The sequence below is a fragment of the Heptranchias perlo genome, chromosome 25, assembly GCF_035084215.1.
Source record: "Heptranchias perlo isolate sHepPer1 chromosome 25, sHepPer1.hap1, whole genome shotgun sequence".
NCBI classification, from domain to species: domain Eukaryota; kingdom Metazoa; phylum Chordata; class Chondrichthyes; order Hexanchiformes; family Hexanchidae; genus Heptranchias; species Heptranchias perlo.
The window spans coordinates 37133892-37153243 of NC_090349.1; the positions used below are offsets into that span (position 1 = coordinate 37133892).

Sequence of the window (19352 nt, forward strand, 5' to 3'; positions counted from 1 at the left end):
GCTAAAAAGGTTAAATTATGGGGAAAGGTTGCATAGAACAGACTTGTATCCCCTCAAGTATAGAGTATTAAAGGGTGATATAATTATGCTATTTATGATTAAAGGATTTGATAGGATAGATAAATTATTTCTTCTGGTGGGGGAGTCCAGAACAAGGGGGCATAGCCTTAAAATTAGAGCTAGGCCGTTCAGGGGTGATGTTAGGAAGCACTTCTTCACACAAAGGTAGTGGAAATCTGGAACTTCCCCCAAAAAGCTGTTGAGGCTGGGGGTCAATTGAAAATTTCAAAACTGAGATTGATAGATTTTTTATTAGACAAGGGGATTAAGGGATATCGGACCAAGGTGGGTAAATGGAGTTAAGATACAGATCAACCACAATCTAACTGAATAGCTCGAGGGGCTGAATGGCCTACTCCTGTTCCTATGTAAAAGAAAGACAAAGACCATTGCCTGACTTTCATTCACCTAATAGGATTGGTTTGCCTGAGAATCTCAGTGCAACACAAGCTTTATACTGCCTCACATAATGAGCAGGGCTCTAACTGTATGAAATGGTCACATGATTAATATACCTCCTGTACTCAATTAACTATACATCATACCTTATCAGAATATTTCATTTACATTAGTGGTGAGCAAACTGCAGGAGCCACGGTTAAATTCTTAGTGCTGAGCTGGGCATTGGTGCCCTACTGTTAATGAGTTAATGCATTACACCAGTCCCCACATGTATCCTAACTCCATTGACCCGCCTTAGTTCCGTACAATAGTTGTGTGTTATGGGTATAATCAAATATCCTTTAAAAAAAAGTTTCTTGAAAATTATTGACTTTCCTCAAATTTTGCTTCAGTGTAAATATAGTCCAGGAAGTGTCAAACTGTGAAACCTAGAGAATGCTAACCATCCTCAAGCTAACCATCCTCAAACTGTCAATCTCCCAGTATTGTTTCAATTTCAAACCGTTCCTACTAGAAAACACCCTCCAAGAAACTGCACTCATTATAGTTATTTGTTGCATACCCTGGTACGAAACTTCAGGCAACAACCAAACCAGTCACTATCAATCAGTATGGTCTTACTCATTTTGATGGAGGCAGCAGGTAGGTTTACCCCAGAGTTGTAATCCAAACACCAGCTAATTAAAATTTTAAAAAATGAATGCAAACACCCTTTTCCTTCATCAGTAGGGATAGAGCGTTCACTTTCTAAGTCCTAGGACAACAGGATAGAGCAACAAGGCCACCGATTATTTGTGTTTTATTGGTCACTGGTGATGAATTTTCATCAACTCTTGCCAATGTGGTGTAGCACATCTGCATGGTGTGCAAAGACTTCACACCCTTCCATAAAAGATAAACCACTCTTGCCCCATAGAGAAACCTTTAGCGAATTTCCTAACTTCACACTCGAAAAGAAACGAACACAGGTGTATTCTTGTTTCATTTTTCTCACCCCTAATAGATCAGTGCATTACCAATACAGAAACAATGGATCACATGGACCCATTTCTATTCATTCTCCCTTGGACACATGTCAGGATTTTGAAAATTGTAAACAATTTTACAACACCAAGTTATAGTCCAGCAATTTTATTTTAAATTCACAAGCTTTCGGAGATTTCCTCCTTCCTCAGGCAAATGTTTCAAGAGCTCTTGAAACATTTGCCTGAGGAAGGAGGAAATCTCCGAAAGCTTGTGAATTTAAAATAAAATTGCTGGACTATAACTTGGTGTTGTAAAATTGTTTACAATTGTCAACCCCAGTCCATCACCGGCATCTCCACATCAGGATTTTGAAATACATTACTCCAAATCTGGGAACTACTTTGACCATGTCACCGTTCCCTTTCCCACCTGTAATAACCTGATCACAACAAGCAATCCTCACCCACGATTTTGAAGTTTGTGGATCATGTGTTGTGATCAATTAGGTTTTAATTTCAGTGTTGCTGTCACTTGTAATTTGTATGTCACATTGTTAAAATTTAGAGTCTCAGGGACAGATATTTTGAATTAAAAGTGGGGAACATGTGTTTTTTTTAATGGCATCAATGGATACATCTGCTTAAAATATTATATACAATCAATGCCTGAGAAGTTCACATAGGTTAGTCATAAATTACTTTAGTATACTGTATAGTAAACTTTGCTAACTTACTATCCAAAATAATTTGCTATTACACAAAAGTCTCATCTCCCGAGATACGCTAGACCATGCAGTTATCAAATTCCCTGCGTCATCATCAAAGCTCCTTAAAAAGGTTACTTTATATTAAATAGTCACTACTTACTACAAATTATAAATAATAATGGATGCTGCCTGGGAGTTTAAGACAGAAATCCAATCTTAGGGTTTAGTTGAAGAATATAAACCTGGAGTAATCTGAATCCCTCCGCTGAAATATTTCCTTGTGATTTAGCAGCCTGCCAACATTCTCTGTACAGTCCCACTTTACCCAAACTTCACTTGGCAAAACAAAGGGAAAATAAAGCTGACATAATACAGTATTTATACTTTGTGCTAAAGTCCACTGCTATAACCAGAAGTCAGTGTTAGAATTTGCCTTATCCTCTTTCACTGAATTTTCTTTCCGATTAGGCAGCAGCTCCACGAATCAGCAAGCCGAAGGAGAGAGGGAAATAAAAGGTGCTTGTTCATTAATTACTTGATCGCTTGCGTTGATTCACCACCCATTCTACAATTATAAATGGCATATTAGATTAGATTAGCTGAACCAGGCTCGTGTTGTGATTATGTGTCTTGAGTGATAGTGGAGGAAGAAGGGAACCAGATGGAAACAACTTTGCCAAATATACTACTATACCAAACATCACATGAACTCTGGTACTGTAATACCGTTTCAGCTTTCATAACACTTTCCTTCAAGCAACATCTGCTAAGATAATTTTCAGCACATTTTATATTAATGTGATAGCGTACAATTAGCAAAATGTTGAAACTCTGCAACATTTCTTCACAGTATCCTTAAAAGAATCTATAACATTGTAATCCTGGATGCATTTTTGTGTGAGAAGTGTTAGTGAAGTCTCTTAATTATTGGGCAGTATAAACCAAGATAAAGCTAGACTTTGGACACTCTGAATCAAACAGCCCATACCTCACCCAGGAGGAAGTCAGTTCAACTGTATCTTGATTCACTCAGAGGTGAATGTTGGCAATGGATTTATACGTATGCCCCCTTAGGGAAATGAATCTAACAGGTGAAGAGAGCCTTGGTCACTCAGCTTTACCCTGAAACACATCACTGTCTTTGAAAAAGAATATCAAAATGATTCATTGCTGTTGGTGAAACATCATTTGATTTCTTACGGAACGGCAAGGATGCTCCGACCGCAGCAGTCCTGTGCAGTGCACAGCTGCATATGTGCACCAAGGTGTATGCACACCCATGTCCTTTTCATGGTGATTAGGAGAGCTCAAATCCAGTGTTCATACTGATTGCATAGCGGAGTTTCTCTCGTAGGATGCTCTTCTTGCTGTAGTTGGGAAGTTTCAGGAGGTTGAAGCAGGTGGAAGAGGTTGGCAGCCGACCACCTGGTTCCTTTTTGCGGATGGTGAAGAAACCCCGCAGCACACTACCCAGTGTGTCCCCAGTGTCCTGAAACACAAACAGCTCTTAAATCCTAAACCTTGGCTTCTAATGCAGAAATAAAGGACATTTTTTAAAAATTGGCTCAGTTTGTAAATGCATCTGATGTAAACTGCTCCTTACAGTCCAGGAGTGTCCTATGTTCAATTTGCTGATCTCAGCTGAGGTGGTAGCAGGGGGGTGCTACAAATGGCCTTTGTGCACCTGGGCTAGGGAAAGGAAACATCAGCCAGGACTCCCATTACTGATCATTATCCAATGACCTCTCCTGCGTGTGTTATTGGACTTGACTATAATACCTTGCCTGGTTGAGTATGCCTGCCGACACTCACCGTCCAAGCTTACAGATGAAGACCATTCAGGTGAGGTACAGGAGGGCTGCAGGTCCCTATAGAATTGTACCCCAGAATAAATCAGCACCTTCAGGAGAGGAGAGAAAACTGGGGGGTGGAAAAAAGAGGGAAATGAAAATATAACGTACCTGATCATCTGACACCTCCACACAGCGAATGGAGAAGGGAGGTTTGAGGTAGGCAAAGCCCAGGAGTGGTGGTCGAGAACAGCTTGTGACAAACTGGAAAAGGAGACGAGGAAGAAACAAAACCTCAGTTAATTGTGCTGCATTATCTAAAGGGAAATTACATCTCAAACTGTAACAGTGAGTGTCCTTGGAAGGTCCACAACCACTGGGAGGATAGCAATAGGGTTCAATTTGTATTTTTACAGCTATTTATTACTTTGTGAAACTATGTAGCCCACTCAATTTTCCTTACAAGGCAGACTTTTTCAAAGTAGCCTTCTTCCATCTGATTTTCATCCCTCTCCAAATTCATCTTGCTCTGTTCTTGGAATTGAAAATACAGGCATACTTTGTTCCCAGGTCAGCGCCAGTGCTGCTTTGTAGGTTGGCCTCCTCTATCTTAAGAGGTCCGACACAACTACCTGAACGTTTTTTTCACTCTGTGGAGTTCAGTGTCTGCAATCAGTGTTTTACTTCTCACCCCGCAAGCTCAGTCAAAACTGTGAAATCGTGGTGGGAATCGGTAGACTATCCACTGCATGTACAAATAAGTTATGTGTGTGTAAATTTTTTTTCCAATAGTGCTTTTTTAGAGAGGCTATTTTTGTACATATTTTGGGTGCTATTTGGAATACAGAGACACAGTTTTGAAAAGCAGATGTTTTATATATGTAATTAAATGCGTTCTCCTTCTGTAGGCGAGGGTTTCAATTACTGCTGCCCGAAAGGGTGGTGGAAGTAGATTCAATAGTAACTTTCAAAAGGGAAGAAAATTACAGGGCTATGGGGAAAGAGCAGGAGAATGGGACTAATTGGATAGCTCTTTCAAGAGCCAGCACCAGCACAATGGGCTGAATGGTCTTCTCCTGTGCTGTACCTACTATGATAAGACACAGCAACTCAAATTTGTGTGTCCGCTTGGCTTACTTGGAGGCACTCTCTCATCTGGGTCAGAAGGGTCAAACTCTAAAAGCAGGAGTTTGAATTCATACTTTAAGTTGATACCTCACTGCAGTACTAAGGGAGTTTAGTACTATTGGACGTGCTGTCTTTGCATCAGATTTTAAACAGAGGCCACATCTGCCCATTTTGGTGGTTCAGGAATATGTCAAAAATCCCAAGGCAATATTTTAAGAGTATGGAGTTACCCCAGTGTCCCAGCCAACATTCCTTCCTCAACCAATGCCACCAAAAACAGATTAGTCATTCATCCCATTGCTATTTATGGGATCTTGCTGTGCAAAATAAGCTGCCATTTACGTCCACATAACAACAGTCACTGTAATTTACTATAGATGAAGCACTTTGTGATGTTTTAGACTTCATAAACTTTATAAATGTAAGTTTTCCTTCAAGCTTCTGAGTGATGGATTGTTTTCAACACACTGCATTCTCCCACGTTGCCTTTCACTTCTGTTTACTGGCTATCGTGCAGTATAAAAATATTGTATAAATATATCTTATTTGATGCTGATCAACAGGAGTAGTGAAGTCAGGTCAATTTCCCACGACATTGGTCCCGACAATCAGAACGCTGACATACTGATCCAAAGTGGTCCTAAACCACGATCAGACCAATTGTGGCCAAGTCTGACTCCTAGAAAATTGCCCCCTATTGTGGAACAGGATAACTTGTAGAAGAAACCTGTCTAAATAAAGCAAAAGAGGATACCAGAAGGTGGGGAGGGAGTTGAAAGAGATACAGGGAAGGGTTAGCTTTTAAAAGTGGCAGAGAGAACTGCCAACGGTACACTAACCTTAAGAAACATGGCTCGTTCTTCTGACGTGAAGTCATGTGCTAAAATATCCCAGAGCCAGGTAATGACGCGGTGACTGCCATGGAAACCGCCGTAATATACAGTATGCTTCCTGTATAGGAGAGAAAAGGTATCATTCCTCATGGACCAGAAATAATCCCCAACTTGGCATCACAATTCTTTTGTTCGTAAAATTATGCTACGTAATAAATCTCAGTAATATGAGTGGATCTCCCTTGACTCTGCCCACAGAAAGTCAGGACAGTGAATTTCCCTCAGAATACATTAGTGTTCCATATATTGGTAGAAGTGTGCAGGCATGACTGCGTCTCTCAGAATATGATGTGGAGATGCCGGTGATGGACTGGGGTGGACAAATGTAAGGAGTCTTACAACACCAGGTTATAGTCCAACAGTTTTATTTGAAAGCTTGTGATTTCAAATAAAACTGTTGGACTATAACCTGGTGTTGTAAGACTCCTTACATCTCTCAGAATAGTGATGAGCAAATAAGGAGTGCACAACGTCCATTTAATGTATTACAGATTAAAAGTGGGGTAAAAAGATCAACAGGGACACTGAAGAAAAAATAAAAGCTGTCTGAGGGAGCTTATTGCATCAAAGGAGCAAAATTAACGAGAAATACACCCAAGGCATTTCAGCCATTTAAATGGTATGTGTGTGCATTCATTCTCACTATCCTGGCCCCAGCAAATCCCCCCAGGTTCTCTCAGCCACACGCACATCTTGCGAATATACGTAGCCCGTTTGGTGCCTATCTGTGGTGATGCAGCTGAGGCCAAGAAAACAGCAGTGTGGGGAAATCAAGGCTGTGTTCCCCCTCACCCCTGCAAGTCCTTCATACCACACTTTGATACTCCAGTACAATACCCCCCTTCATTCCCCTTTCTAACAGTGACATTAAAATGAAAAAACAAACTGTCTGTAATTTACTTAAAAGTCTCGAGTGCCTTACTTGAGGTCCTCCAGGTCGATTTCTGCATTGTCCCCAGAAATTAAGCGCTGTACTTCAGGAGTTGAGAACATGCGTAGCCACTCCGGGTTAATAATTGACCGGAATCCTCGGATGAAAGCGATCGTCTGATCTTTAACCTGAGTGTGCATTCGGAAGTGAGCCATGAGATGGATGTAACTGATTCTGTTGGCGAATGGCAGGAATTTTAGCCCATTTTGAGTATTGAACGTACCAAACACATGCATTTTCTGTACTGAAAACACTTAAAAACCACAGAAACAGAAGAGCCTAAGGTGCTGTGCAGGCACAAAATAAGCTGCTAGCAATGGCAGCAGAAGTAAGAAGAGAAACTACAAATGCTGGAAATCTGAAATAAATTGTTAAGTGATGGAAATGCACAGCAAGGCAGTCAGCAACAAAGAAAAAGACAAGTTGATGTTTTGGGTGTAACAGTTCAGATGCTCTACTGTTTACGTCCTACACTTTGTTTTTATTCGAGCAGTAGTGTTGGAGCTCATCGCTGGAGGGATCAAATCCTAGCCCTCTCTGACCATTCACGTGTCAACTGCTTTCAACTATGACTTTAAAAAAAATATTTGTGCCATAACAACAGGGTGAAGAGAACTATAACAAAGGCACGGATCTCAATTTCATCCTGATGGCTGCTTGAAGGACAGAATCACCTGGAAAGGCAAGCCACAGATTTCCTACAGCCTAAAACATGCTCTAATTATCCTGAACTAGACAGGACATCTCAATGTTGTAGGCCACTCTTTTTCAGAGAGTAGGAGAAGCCAGCAGCAGCAGGCAAGTCCTGCTCAGTCAGCTGATAATGCAGGGGCATGAACATTAATCTACTGATATGCTAACAGGCTGCTCCTCCATATAGGACGCACCCAAAACTACAGCTCGTCTCCAACAAAAAAAATTAACCTCCGATAAAGTCTGAAACAAGGAAAGGGCATTTGGTCCATCAAACTGCTTAACCCAAAGCCAATATATGATTATTTCATCAAAGAATTCTCTTCCACCCACTTACCCTACCTGCCCCGAAATAAAGTGATAAAGCAGAGCTCTTAATATCTCAAACATTCAGTCCCCCTTCTCAACAGGTATCGATCCCGTCCCTTTCACCATTGTCGAGTGGCACCAAATCAACTGCTGTCTCTGGAAGTCTGTTCCAGATGTCCACTCTCCTGTGGAAAATTTGTTTTTACTAATCTGTAACCTTTCATCGCCCATCTCCATCTCTGCCTCAGCTCATCTCATGCTGAAACCCTGATCTATGCCTTTGTTACCTCTAGACTTGACTATTCCAATGCTCTCCTAGCCAGCCTCCCATCTTTCAACCTCCATAAACTTGAGCTCATCCAATGCTGCCCATATCCTAACTCATACCAAATCCTGTTCATCCATAACCCCTGTGCTCGCTGACCTACATTGGCTCCCGGTCCGGGGACGCCTTGATTTTAAAAATGCTCATCATCATTTTCAAATCCCTCCATAGCCTTGCCCCTCCCTACCTCTGTAACCTCCTCCAGCCCAACAACCCTCCTCCAATTCTTGTCTTTTGCACAGCCCCGATTTTAATTGCTCCACCATTGGCGGCTGTGCCTTCAGCTGCCTAGGCCCTGAGCTCTGGAATTCCCTTCCTAAACCTCTCTACCTTCTTTAAGATGTTCCTTAAATCCTACCTCTTTGTCTGTTCTAATATCTGCTTATGTGGCTTGGTGTCAAACTTTGTTTGATAACACTCCTCAGCAGCGCCTTGGGATGTTTTACTGTGTTAAAGGCGCTATATAAATGCAAGTTGTTGTTGTCAGTACTTGTGAATTGTGTATTTGCATCCTCTACTAATGTGCACACTGTCCAAGTTATATAGCTTGCTAACCTCAACCTCATCTACCTATACCGTTCCTTATTTAAAGGCATTTATCCAGTCTTCCTTCAGTCTTTTCTCCAGTGAAAATAAGTTTAACCACTTCAGTATTCTTTTGTAACTTAGTTTCCTAAGGGCCGTTCTTCTCTAATGCATCTATATCCTTTTACAGGGAGGGTGACCACACAACTGCACACCATATTCCAGAATGGCCTCAGCATTGATCTGTACAATGTCAGTACAATTTATTAGTGACTTGTAAGCCAGCGCTTTCCAGATGCATCCCAGTTGTCGAATTACCTTATTCATAACTGCTTCACATGGAGTAGATGCTTTTAGAGTATGATCGTCATTTATCACTCCCAAATCCTTTTCCTGGTCAGTCTCTGCCAGTGGGCATTCTTTCATGTTTTAAAATAGTTAGTCTATGTACAAGTTAATATGGTGGCTGAGGGGAGGCCCACAGACTGGGGAATCCTGTCCATCTGACTGAAGTCAAGGCTTAGGGAGTCTAATTGATGATGTTTGGCTATTTCTATTTAGAAACACAGGATAGGCAATACAAAAGATACAGCATAAAAGTATTTTTTAAAAATCAGAAGGGATCAGGGCAGTTGTAAAACCATGCTACAGGGATTATACACAAATGTGAAGGTGGTAACATTCTGTATTTTACACAAACCATTTTTAAAGGGAAAACAAACAGCTAAAAAGGCAAGAAAGTATCAAGAGAAAAAAGAATCACATGCTTGAAGTCAGGTTCATACCTTCCCCTGCTTGAAACTGAAATATTCACCGTGTTCATAGAATATTCTTTGATTGAACAATCATATATTTGCTCTGGATTGAGCAGTTTGATGGGCCAAATGCCCTTTCCTTGCTTCAGATTTTATTGGATGTTAATTATTTCTTTCTCTGGAAGATGAAGTTTTGGGCTACCTATATACCAGCTTTAATTGCATATCAATATAGTACATGCTTTGCCCTTGCTCACTAATTCGCATTTATTGAACATAAGAACGTAAGAAATAGGAGCAGGAGTACGCCAAACGGCCGCTCGAGCCTGCTCCGCCATTCAATAAGATCATGGCTGATCTTCAACCTCAACTCCACTTTCCTGCCTGATCCCCTTGATTCCAAAAATCTCTCTCAGCCTCGAACATACTCAACGACTCAGATCCACAGCCCACTGGGGTAGAGAATTCCAAAGATTCATAACCCTCTGAGTGAAGAAATTCCTCCTCATCTCTGTCCTAAATGGCCAACCCTTATCCTGAGACTATGACCCCTAGTTCTAGACTCTCCAGCCAGGGGAAACAACCTCTCAGCATCTATTCTGTCAAGCCCCTTCAGAATCTTGTATGTTTCAATGAGATCACCTCTCATTCTTCTAAACTACAGAGAGTATAGGCCCATAGTTATCAATGACATTTGGCTGGGTTGGGATTATGTTCTGGGAAATAGGTATCTCTGATAGAGGGTTTGTGTGTCACAATAAGCCCCATCAGCAGGAATTATGGATTTCAAATGTGTCTTATGAGGCATACTGGACAATAACTCACTGACTTGGTCTACAAGTGGGACCAGGTAGAGGAATAATAATACAATCAGTGAGTTATCCCAAGGCCCTTTCCCTTGTATCCCATTTCATACTTGCAGTGACAACTTCCAGTGACAAACAAAATGGTTCATGAAAGCGAGAGAGAATTGATTAAAAGAAAATAACTGAAAGACTTAAACGTGGATGAGTAATCCTGGCCCATTCTCACAGCACATCATTTTGCAGTTGGTTGCATGGCAGCAGAGATACCTAAAGAACAGAGAGCCTGGCAACTACTGCTGAGAATGGTGTGTTTTATTATCCTGTGAGAAGGGAGAGACAAATCAGAAGTCAGGGGAAAATATATTTGAAAATGGAAGAGAAAATGTAAATAATAAAATAAGGCTAACAACACACCACTATTGGAGCAATGCCCTCCACACTGCATTTGGCTAATGATGTACTCACTTATTTTCATTGGTTACCCCAATGGTCTTTCCTCCAGGCACCAGCTCATGGCAAACTATCTGTCAAATTGGAAAGAAAACTAAAATGATTATATTCTGAACTCAGAATTTTTACTGAGCTACTAACAAACAAGACAGCTGAGTGAACAGTCTCTTGAATTTGCTGACTCTTGCTGGGCTATGGTTCCATAGACACCTGAAGCCTTGCATTACCTCAACCAGTTGACTGTTGATTTGACCAATCCCAATCCTAACCAATCTAACTGCGCATATACATATTATCTAGTATGGGTGTCACGAGCAGGTAACTTAGCTGATTCCTACTCCTCCCCAGCCCAGAGGTGGTGAGACCAATAATAGTGCCCCAACTGCTGGCCCAGGAAAGATCAGTGATCTCAGCATAGACTGGAGAATAAACCCAGTACGTCCGGAGTCTGTGTGGGTTGGCTCCACACCAGGCATTCTACCCATCACCGGTGCATCAATACCAGGGGTTTAAACAAAACTCGGCAGCTGAGACTGGTCATTAAGCTGAATTGTTAAAAGTCAGTACAAATGTGAAAACCCATTTATCTTTCCAACACATCAGTTTCACTTAAGAAATTAGAAAAGATAGAAATTTGCAGGGGTAATAATAAACCCAAGGGTTGAATTTTTCCTGAGTCTGCATCTGAATTAAGACTTTGTAAACTGATTGCTCACACCGTACTGCTCCAGGTCCTGACAGAGCTACCATCAAAATCCATTGTGTGCCGTTGACTACATGGGAGTCTGACTCTTAAAATAGGACCCCACTGGTCTCACGGCAGATCCATGAGCCACTGACATTGCATAGCCCAGGTATAAAGCCCCAGCCTGGGTTTTGTCATTGTTACTAATTTACGAACTGCGAGGGCATTACCTGACCCATAACGTCCTCATCGTAGGATAATGTCAAACCAAGGTCACCAATGTCACCATCGTAACGCTGTAAAACAAAAATACAAAAACAATCATTGTAGTACTACAGGCTGTGTTCCTTTAAAGTTTCTTCCCACCCCCAAGGTGCATATAAAACATATGCAAGCAGTTCCTCCTCTCTGCATCCTCACTAAACTGAAATCCAGACTCATTGTACAGCTTCTTACTTCAACTCACTCTATCCCAGTTTCAAAAATGTGAAACTACTTACCTCCCTCACTCCTACAATCTACATTCTTTTAAAACTCGAGCTCGGTGTCCGCTAATGATTGCAACTTGTTTTAATTTTTCTCCTACTCTTTTCAACCCTGGTGGAGTCCTGTGTTATGAGTCTTCACTCTTTACCTGGGTTTCCGAATATAAAACGAGTAGAACCAGTTTCACTCTTCAGCATCAGCTCTTCTCTAAAGATTGCAAAACAATTTTCCCTCAACTTGATATTAAACTATATAGAAAATAATGGTTGCCAAGAAATAATTAAGCCAGCAATCAAGAATTCAGGTTGCTCCATCAATTGCTCAATAAATATGTGCATTGAGATTGTATGCTGAGCTATGCAAAGCAGGAAAGTCCCAAGTTTGAGCTCTTGCCTGTGCGGAGTTCTCTGATCTCAGCCAAGGTGTTAATAGGTGTTTCTACAATTGGCATCAGCACCCCTGGGTTGGGAGGTGGAAAAATAAAATTAGCCAGGGTTCCCACTCCATGTGCCTGGATGTAAGCTTATTGTGATGAGGTTGAAACGACTGCTGACACTCACAGTCAGAGCTCACACATGTGTAATGGCCTTCGGGTAAGGTACCAGAGAGCAACTGGCACCAGCAAATATCACAATCACTGAAAGATCACAATGCAATGCCTGCAAGTTAATCAAAGTAATTTGACAGTACAATTTGCAAAGATGTCCAACTTGAAGAGGAATGGTTGATTGCTAATGCTTTAATTATGATGTCCATAAGTTTGTGCATCATGTTTTAAAAATATATGATTGAGAGAGAACAAGAGAAAAAAAATACAAGAAAGAACCAAAAAGTTATAGAATAAAAGATGAAAATAAAGAAGCAAAGAAAGATGTAGATGATTTGTGGAAGACCCAGCAAAAGGGCCTGAATCAGTGCACAGCACAGATGAGTCAGTTAATGTGCTATCTTAGTTTTGGGGGATGTGCATGCTTGCTCCCTTTTAGAATGTTTTAGAAATTGCAACGGCTAACTTTGCCAAGCATGTACTGTAATCAACAAAATTAAATGTCATGGTTATACTATATTAAGTTGAACTCATAAGGCGATCATACTGTAATACTGAATTGTTATATCAAGTTATATCATTGTATTAAAAACAGAAAATGCTGGAGAAGCTCAGCAAGTCAGGCAGCATCTGTGGAGTAAGAAACAGAGTTAACGTTTTAGGTCGAAGACCTTTTGTCAGAACTTTAAAACAGACTCATCTGTGCTGTGCACTGATTCAGGCCCTTTTGCTGGGTCTTCCAAAAATCATCTACATCTTTGCTTTTTTATTTTCATCTTTTATTCTAAAACTTTTTCATTCTGATGAAAGGTCTTCGACCTGAAACGTTAACTCTGTTCCTTACTCCACAGATGCTGCCTGACTTGCTGAGCTTTTCCAGCATTTTCTGTTTTTATTTCAGATTTCCAGCATCCGCAGTATTTTGCTTTCAACTATCATTGTGTTGTATTTCTGAAACCAAATTATGATTATGGTGCGATATATTGGAAGTTGCGTCACCCTTTCATGTTCAGTGGGGAAATAAAGTTGCTAGTAGTACAATGAATTGTGTCTTGTCCAGTACTTGATGTGTGATACAGTTAAGTGGTATTCCTGCCAGTGCAGAGCTGATGATTGACTGTTTTAGTTGAGTGCATTTTTGCAGGATGACGAGGGCAAATTAGGCAAACTTAAATCACAGTCAATTTCTCTGACACTGCTTTGCTTTGTCTTTTGAGGCGTAACATTCTTTTTACCAATATCAGTTCCCATGATTACCTTTATGGAGGTGAGATTTTTGTAGAACTCAGAGTCCAGGGATGGAAGTTCATCGATTGAGCTGTACAATGCACTATGATGATGTCCAAGCACCTGACTGAGGAAGAAGGAAGCAAAAGGGACGTCCACTACTATTCCCTGTAGGGGGAAAAGTTAAAAGGATTTATTTAACTTATATCTGAAATTCTCATTTACAAATCCCTCTGCAGCCTTGCCCCATCCTATCACTGCAAACTCCTTCAATCCCATGTCCCAGTCTTGGCCCCTCAGTCCTCTGAATCTGACCTCCACTCCACCATTGGCGGCGGAAGACCTGTCCTAACTTTACTCTCTGGAACTCTCTCTCCCTATACCCATCTGCTTTGCTACTTCCCTTTCCTCATTTAAAAACACCCTGAAAACCTACCTCTTCGACCATGATTTCAATCATCTCTCTTTAACTCTTCTTATTGCTCAGCATCCAATTCTCCTCTGTAAAGTGTTTTGGAATGTTTATTACATTAAAGGCAGAATATGAAACAAGTTGATGCTGTTCTCTTCAGTATTTGAAAGATTTTGCTGGGAATTAGTAATCGTAGTCTTTTCTTATGGAGGTTTTTGAAATTCTACTTGTTCACTCCTTTGTCTAATTCTCATATTTCTTGATGCTCTAACCCTCATTTTCCCCATGGGTTCAATGTCTTGGGAAACAACACTGAAATCAACCTTGAAACTGCTGTTTAATTTTCTCAGTTTTGTCTATGTATGCTGAGTTGGCCGGGGGGTTTAAAAGTGATGTCCAATTGGTCAAGTTGCTCCAACAGCCACTTGATGAGAGTGTGCAATGTTAGTTTAGCGTCATTACTTATGCAAAGCAATTTATACTCTAGTGGTTTCCATGATGCGTTTGGTGGCTACTGTAGCAGTTCAAAGAAATGTAAAAGCAAACGGGATAGGAACGTTTAGGGACAGGAAAAGGCCATTAGGCTCAACAAGCCTGTCCCTTTTTAACAGATTAATCCTAGCTTTTCACCATATCCCTCAATCCTTCTGTGAAATAAATTATTAACCAGCACTGCTTAAAACAAGGTTTGGTTGCCCTGTTTTTACCTCATAGACAGCTTTTCCCAGCATCTTTCCTACAAACTCAAACAGCTGCAGGTGATTCTCGTGGATGTAAGAGGTGGGGGATGGGTACAGTCGCTCATCTCCACTGGTTGTCTGCAAGAAAAAAAAAATGAACTAAAAATTAAGCGGACAAGAACTTAAAGTTCTTTATTCCTGGAGCTGAAATGCTCTCAAACATGGAGATAGAGACATACATACAGACTGAACAATTGGCAATGCACCAACAAATCCAACAGAGAGTGAAAATGTCACCAGTAGAGACAAAGAGATATACAATCCTTTCTTTGAATTATATTTTCCCCAATTTTTATCCAAACAGTGGTTACCTTGAAGAGGTTCAGGGCAGGGTCAAAGACCTTCTTGATGATTTCTTCTAAAAATTCCTTGAAGACACCATCCTGGTCAATCCCCGCCTCATCTACTCCTAGATCATTCACGAATTTCACTCTGATGACTCCTTTCATAGTGTTTACAGGTAGTCGCCTTAACTGCTCATATCCATCCTAGAAACACACATAGGATATCTCTGCTATCATCTTATTACTAAAAAAAAAATTGAAAAAAAATGTTTTTTTTGGAGCCTTTCACATCCTCAAGACATCCCAAATGAGCTTCACAGTCTATAAATAACATTTGAAGTGCAGTTATTGTTGTTTTGTTTGCACACAGCAAAGTGATAAATGGCCAGCTATTCCGTTTAGGTGTTGTTGCTGAGGAATAAATGTTAGACAGGACCCTAGGAGAACACTCTTGCTCTTCTTTGAATAGTGTCATGGGGTCTTTTACATCCACCTGAACAACAGATGAAGCTTTGGTTTAATGTCGCATGCAAAAGATATCACCTCAGAGTGCAGCACTTCCCGAGTCCCTCATTGAAGTATCAGCCTAGATTATGTGCTCATGTCAAGGATTGGGACTTGAACACATGACCTCTGACTCAGAAGAGAGAATGCTACCACTGAGGCAAGCTGACAAAACATCTATCTACATATTACTTAAAGAATTGTCTTGAGCAACAGTAAATGGGCTGACTGATTCACAAAGTAAGAGATAAATAATGATTAAGACACGAGTCAGGACTGGTTTTACTCATTTTCCGGCAAGGAAAAGAGACGATTTCAAAAAAAACTTTTGTCCATGATCAATACCGTTAATATATTTTGACTACTACTAGCAAACAACACAGAGAACACAGTGCTTGCTGTTGGCCTCCCAGACTCTGTACAGTAAAGCGGGTATTGTCTGGGGGCCACCTGTGGCTTACTTCTGCTTCACTTGTGGCTTTTGCTGCTTTCTGCACTTCCATTTAACCCTTGTCTAGTTCTGGGACGTTGCCAGGGCTAGATTTCAGCACCATTCGCTCTCCTCTTCTGTCCGGTGAGAGAAAGCAACAGAATGTTATTTGAAGGCAGGACTATCCTGGCAACCACAGAGCAAATGAATGAAGTCCATTGAAACCATGATTCTAATAGAGCTCTATTGGCCCTGTAGTGTTTCTCTCCCCCCTCCCTCCAGACTAGGGAACTCATCATGTATTGAACCCCAGCCAAAGACGTGAGTCCCGTTACTTTTTGATGCAGCATGTTACAAACATTCCTGAGAATGGCTGTTGAGCAACAGTGTTTGGGATTAAAGCGCTCAACATAGTCTAAAGCCACGTGTATCAGTGATCATCCTGGGCTCCACTTGTAGCATTTCCCAGTTTCAAAGCAACAATCGTAGAAGCCTGGGAACAGGTTTCCTTCCCAATATAATCATCTCGGGAAAGGATGGAAAACGGAAAACAATTCCCCATCAATAAAAAGCAAAATAACATTTTGTTTTGATTAGGATTAAGCTTGGATCATTTACACTGTACTGGCTAAAGGTTACAGGTGTGGTATATTAGGCCTAGACAGTAATTCACCCAATAATTTTGCAATAGTAATCTGCCTTCTGGTGCACATATGCCATATTTCACTACGGAAGTCCATCTACATTCCTGACATCTGCATCTCCTGTCACTACAGCATTTACACAGATTTATCCCAATTATTCCACTGACCACTGAATCCTTCTGTAAAACAATATGGGTAGAAACCTGGGAGAAGATGTCCATATTTGAGCTCTATCCATGCGTGTGTGTGAAGTGTATTCCATCAAGATTGGCCTGAAATACAAAGATTGGGGCTTTCCCCACACCCACCCACCCACCCACCCACCACCCCACCCCACCCCACCCACCACCCCACCCACCACCCCACCCCACCCCACCCCACCCCCCAAACACAAGCCAGAGCACTTTGTACTAGAGCCAGTTTCCATTAAAGAGCAAAACCAGACCAGTTTGGGATGCAGGGCAATTAGAGAAATTCAGGAAACAAAAGTAAGATACTGCGGATGCTGGAAATCTGAAATAAAATCATAAGTTAATGGTTCAGGTCGACGACCTATTATCAGAACTGAAACGTTAACTCTGTTTCTCTCCACAGGTGCTGCCTGACCTGCTGAGTGTTTCCAGCATTTTCTGTTTTTAAGAGAAATTCAGGAACTATTTGGGGAAAGTTTTGATCTCTGTATTGTACTTGCAAACCAGAGAAAAGAAAGCCCAACAGTGAGACCATTAAAATTTCAGTGCATTAAAGCAAAGCACAGGGCTCTCTCCACCAAAGCCAGGATATGTTACCTCGAGCATTCGGGATCTGCGTATTGTAATGTGGATAACATGAGGGGATGCAGAACTTGTCTCCACCAATCCCATTGACTCCTTCTCCTTTGTTACCATGTTCCGGAAAAGCAGCACTCTCTAAAAACAGAAAGAACATGCAAGTTGTGTTTGACGAGAACATCAACTTATAGACAGATTAATGATTTTTTAAAAAAATCATCCACGTGTTTAATTATTTGGTAAAATGGTTCAAATTTTAATGAAGTTTAAAAGAGATCTGTATATCATCCAAGAAATTTTGTCTCTTCTACAATTTTAAACATTTTTGCCATTATTAAAGTGAATGATTGAGAGCAAGTCACAGACTGAAAGGGGATGGATCCACGAGTATTTATAATTTTTTTTTTGAGTCCATCCAACTTGAAATTGTCAAAATATATATAATAAAAGAACAGAAAGAAAGGCAGAGATTTCAAGCTGTTTGTTTCTGACGTAAAGCCCACTATCGTTTCCTTTGTTATTTGTATTCTACATATCTTCATTTCCATGCTTAGGACATTGCCATATGTGCAAGATGAAAATTAGGGACCTCTTGATTATCTGACAACCTCCATTGTCCACTGGGTAGGTCCTCTACATCAGCACAGATAATTGAGGTTGCACTGTAAGGTGTACTTAAGTCAGTATTTCTTAAGTGCAACCATCTTCAGCCAGAAGTGCCGAGTGGATGATCCATCTCGGCCTGCTCCCGATATCCCCACCATCACAGAAGCCAGTCTTCAGCCAATTCGATTCACTCCATGTGATATCAAGAAACGGCTGAGTGCACTGGATACAGCAAAGGCTATGGGCCCTGAAAACATCCCGGCTGTAGTGCAGAAGACTTGTGCTCCAGAACTAGCCACGCCTCTAGCCAAGCTGTTCCAGTACAGCTACAACACTGGCATCTACCAGACAATGTGGAAAATTGCCCAGGTATGTCTTGTCCACAAAAAGCAGGACAAATCCAATCTGGCCAATTACCATCCCATCGGTCTACTCTCGATCATCAGCAAAGTGATGGAAGGTGTCGTCGACAGTGCTATCAAGCGGCACTCACTCACCAATAACCTGCTCACCGATACTCAGTTTGGGTTCCGCCAGGACCACTTGGCTCCAGACCTCATTACAGCCTTGGTCCAAACATGGACAAAAGAGCTGAATTCCAGAGGTGAGGTGAGAGTGACTGCCCTTGACATCAAGGCAGCATTTGACCGAGTGTGGCACCAAGGAGCCCTAGTAAAATTGAAGTCAATGGGAATCAGGGGGAAAACTCTCCAGTGGCTGGAGTCATACCTTGCACAAAGGAAGATGGTAGTGGTTGTTGGAGGCCAATCATCTCAGCCCCAGGGCATTGCTGCAGGAGTTCCTCAGGGCAGTGTCCTAGGCCCAACCATCTTCAGCTGCTTCATCAATGACCTTCTCTCCATCATAAAGTCAGAAATGGGGATGTTCGCTGATGATTGCACAGTGTTCAGTTCCATTCGCAACCCCTCAAATAATGAAGCAGTCCGAGCAAGACCTGGACAACATCCAGGATTGGGCTCATAAGTGGCAAGTAACATTCGCACCAGACAAGTGCCAGGCAATGACCATCTCCAACAAGAGAGTCTAACCACCTCCCCTTGACATTCAATGGCATTAACATCGCCGAATCCCCCACCATCAACATCCTGGGGGTCACCACTGACCAGAAACTTAACTGGACCAGCCATATAAATACTGTAGCTACAAGAGCAGGTCAGAGGCTGGGTATTCTGCAGCGAGTGACTCACTTCCTGACTCCCCAAAGCCTTTCCACCATCTACAAGGCACAAGTCAGGAGTGTGATGGAATACTCTCCAC

At 41.4% G+C, this 19352-nt stretch overlaps 1 protein-coding gene across 6 annotated transcripts in view; it reads right to left on the minus strand.

Moving 5' to 3' along the window:
• Positions 1 to 3313: 3313 nt before the first annotated feature.
• ube3b (ubiquitin protein ligase E3B) overlaps positions 3314 to 19352 on the minus strand; it is a 45318-nt gene continuing 29279 nt past the window's right edge. For 5 of the 6 annotated variants that reach the window (XM_068006048.1, XM_068006045.1, XM_068006044.1 and 2 more), the window contains exons 19-28: positions 17487 to 17606; positions 15148 to 15324; positions 14804 to 14914; positions 13715 to 13852; positions 11655 to 11720; positions 10755 to 10813; positions 6868 to 7050; positions 5892 to 6003; positions 4096 to 4188; positions 3314 to 3623 (exon numbers count right to left, since the gene is read on the minus strand). In XM_068006048.1, coding sequence (XP_067862149.1) covers positions 3432 to 3623; positions 4096 to 4188; positions 5892 to 6003; positions 6868 to 7050; positions 10755 to 10813; positions 11655 to 11720; positions 13715 to 13852; positions 14804 to 14914; positions 15148 to 15324; positions 17487 to 17606 — 1251 coding nt within the window. In that variant the 3' untranslated portion in view covers positions 3314 to 3431. Of the gene's footprint in view, positions 3624 to 4095; positions 4189 to 5891; positions 6004 to 6867; positions 7051 to 10754; positions 10814 to 11654; positions 11721 to 13714; positions 13853 to 14803; positions 14915 to 15147; positions 15325 to 17486; positions 17607 to 19352 lie in introns of those variants that run through there. The other variant, XM_068006049.1, reaches the window with a different exon arrangement.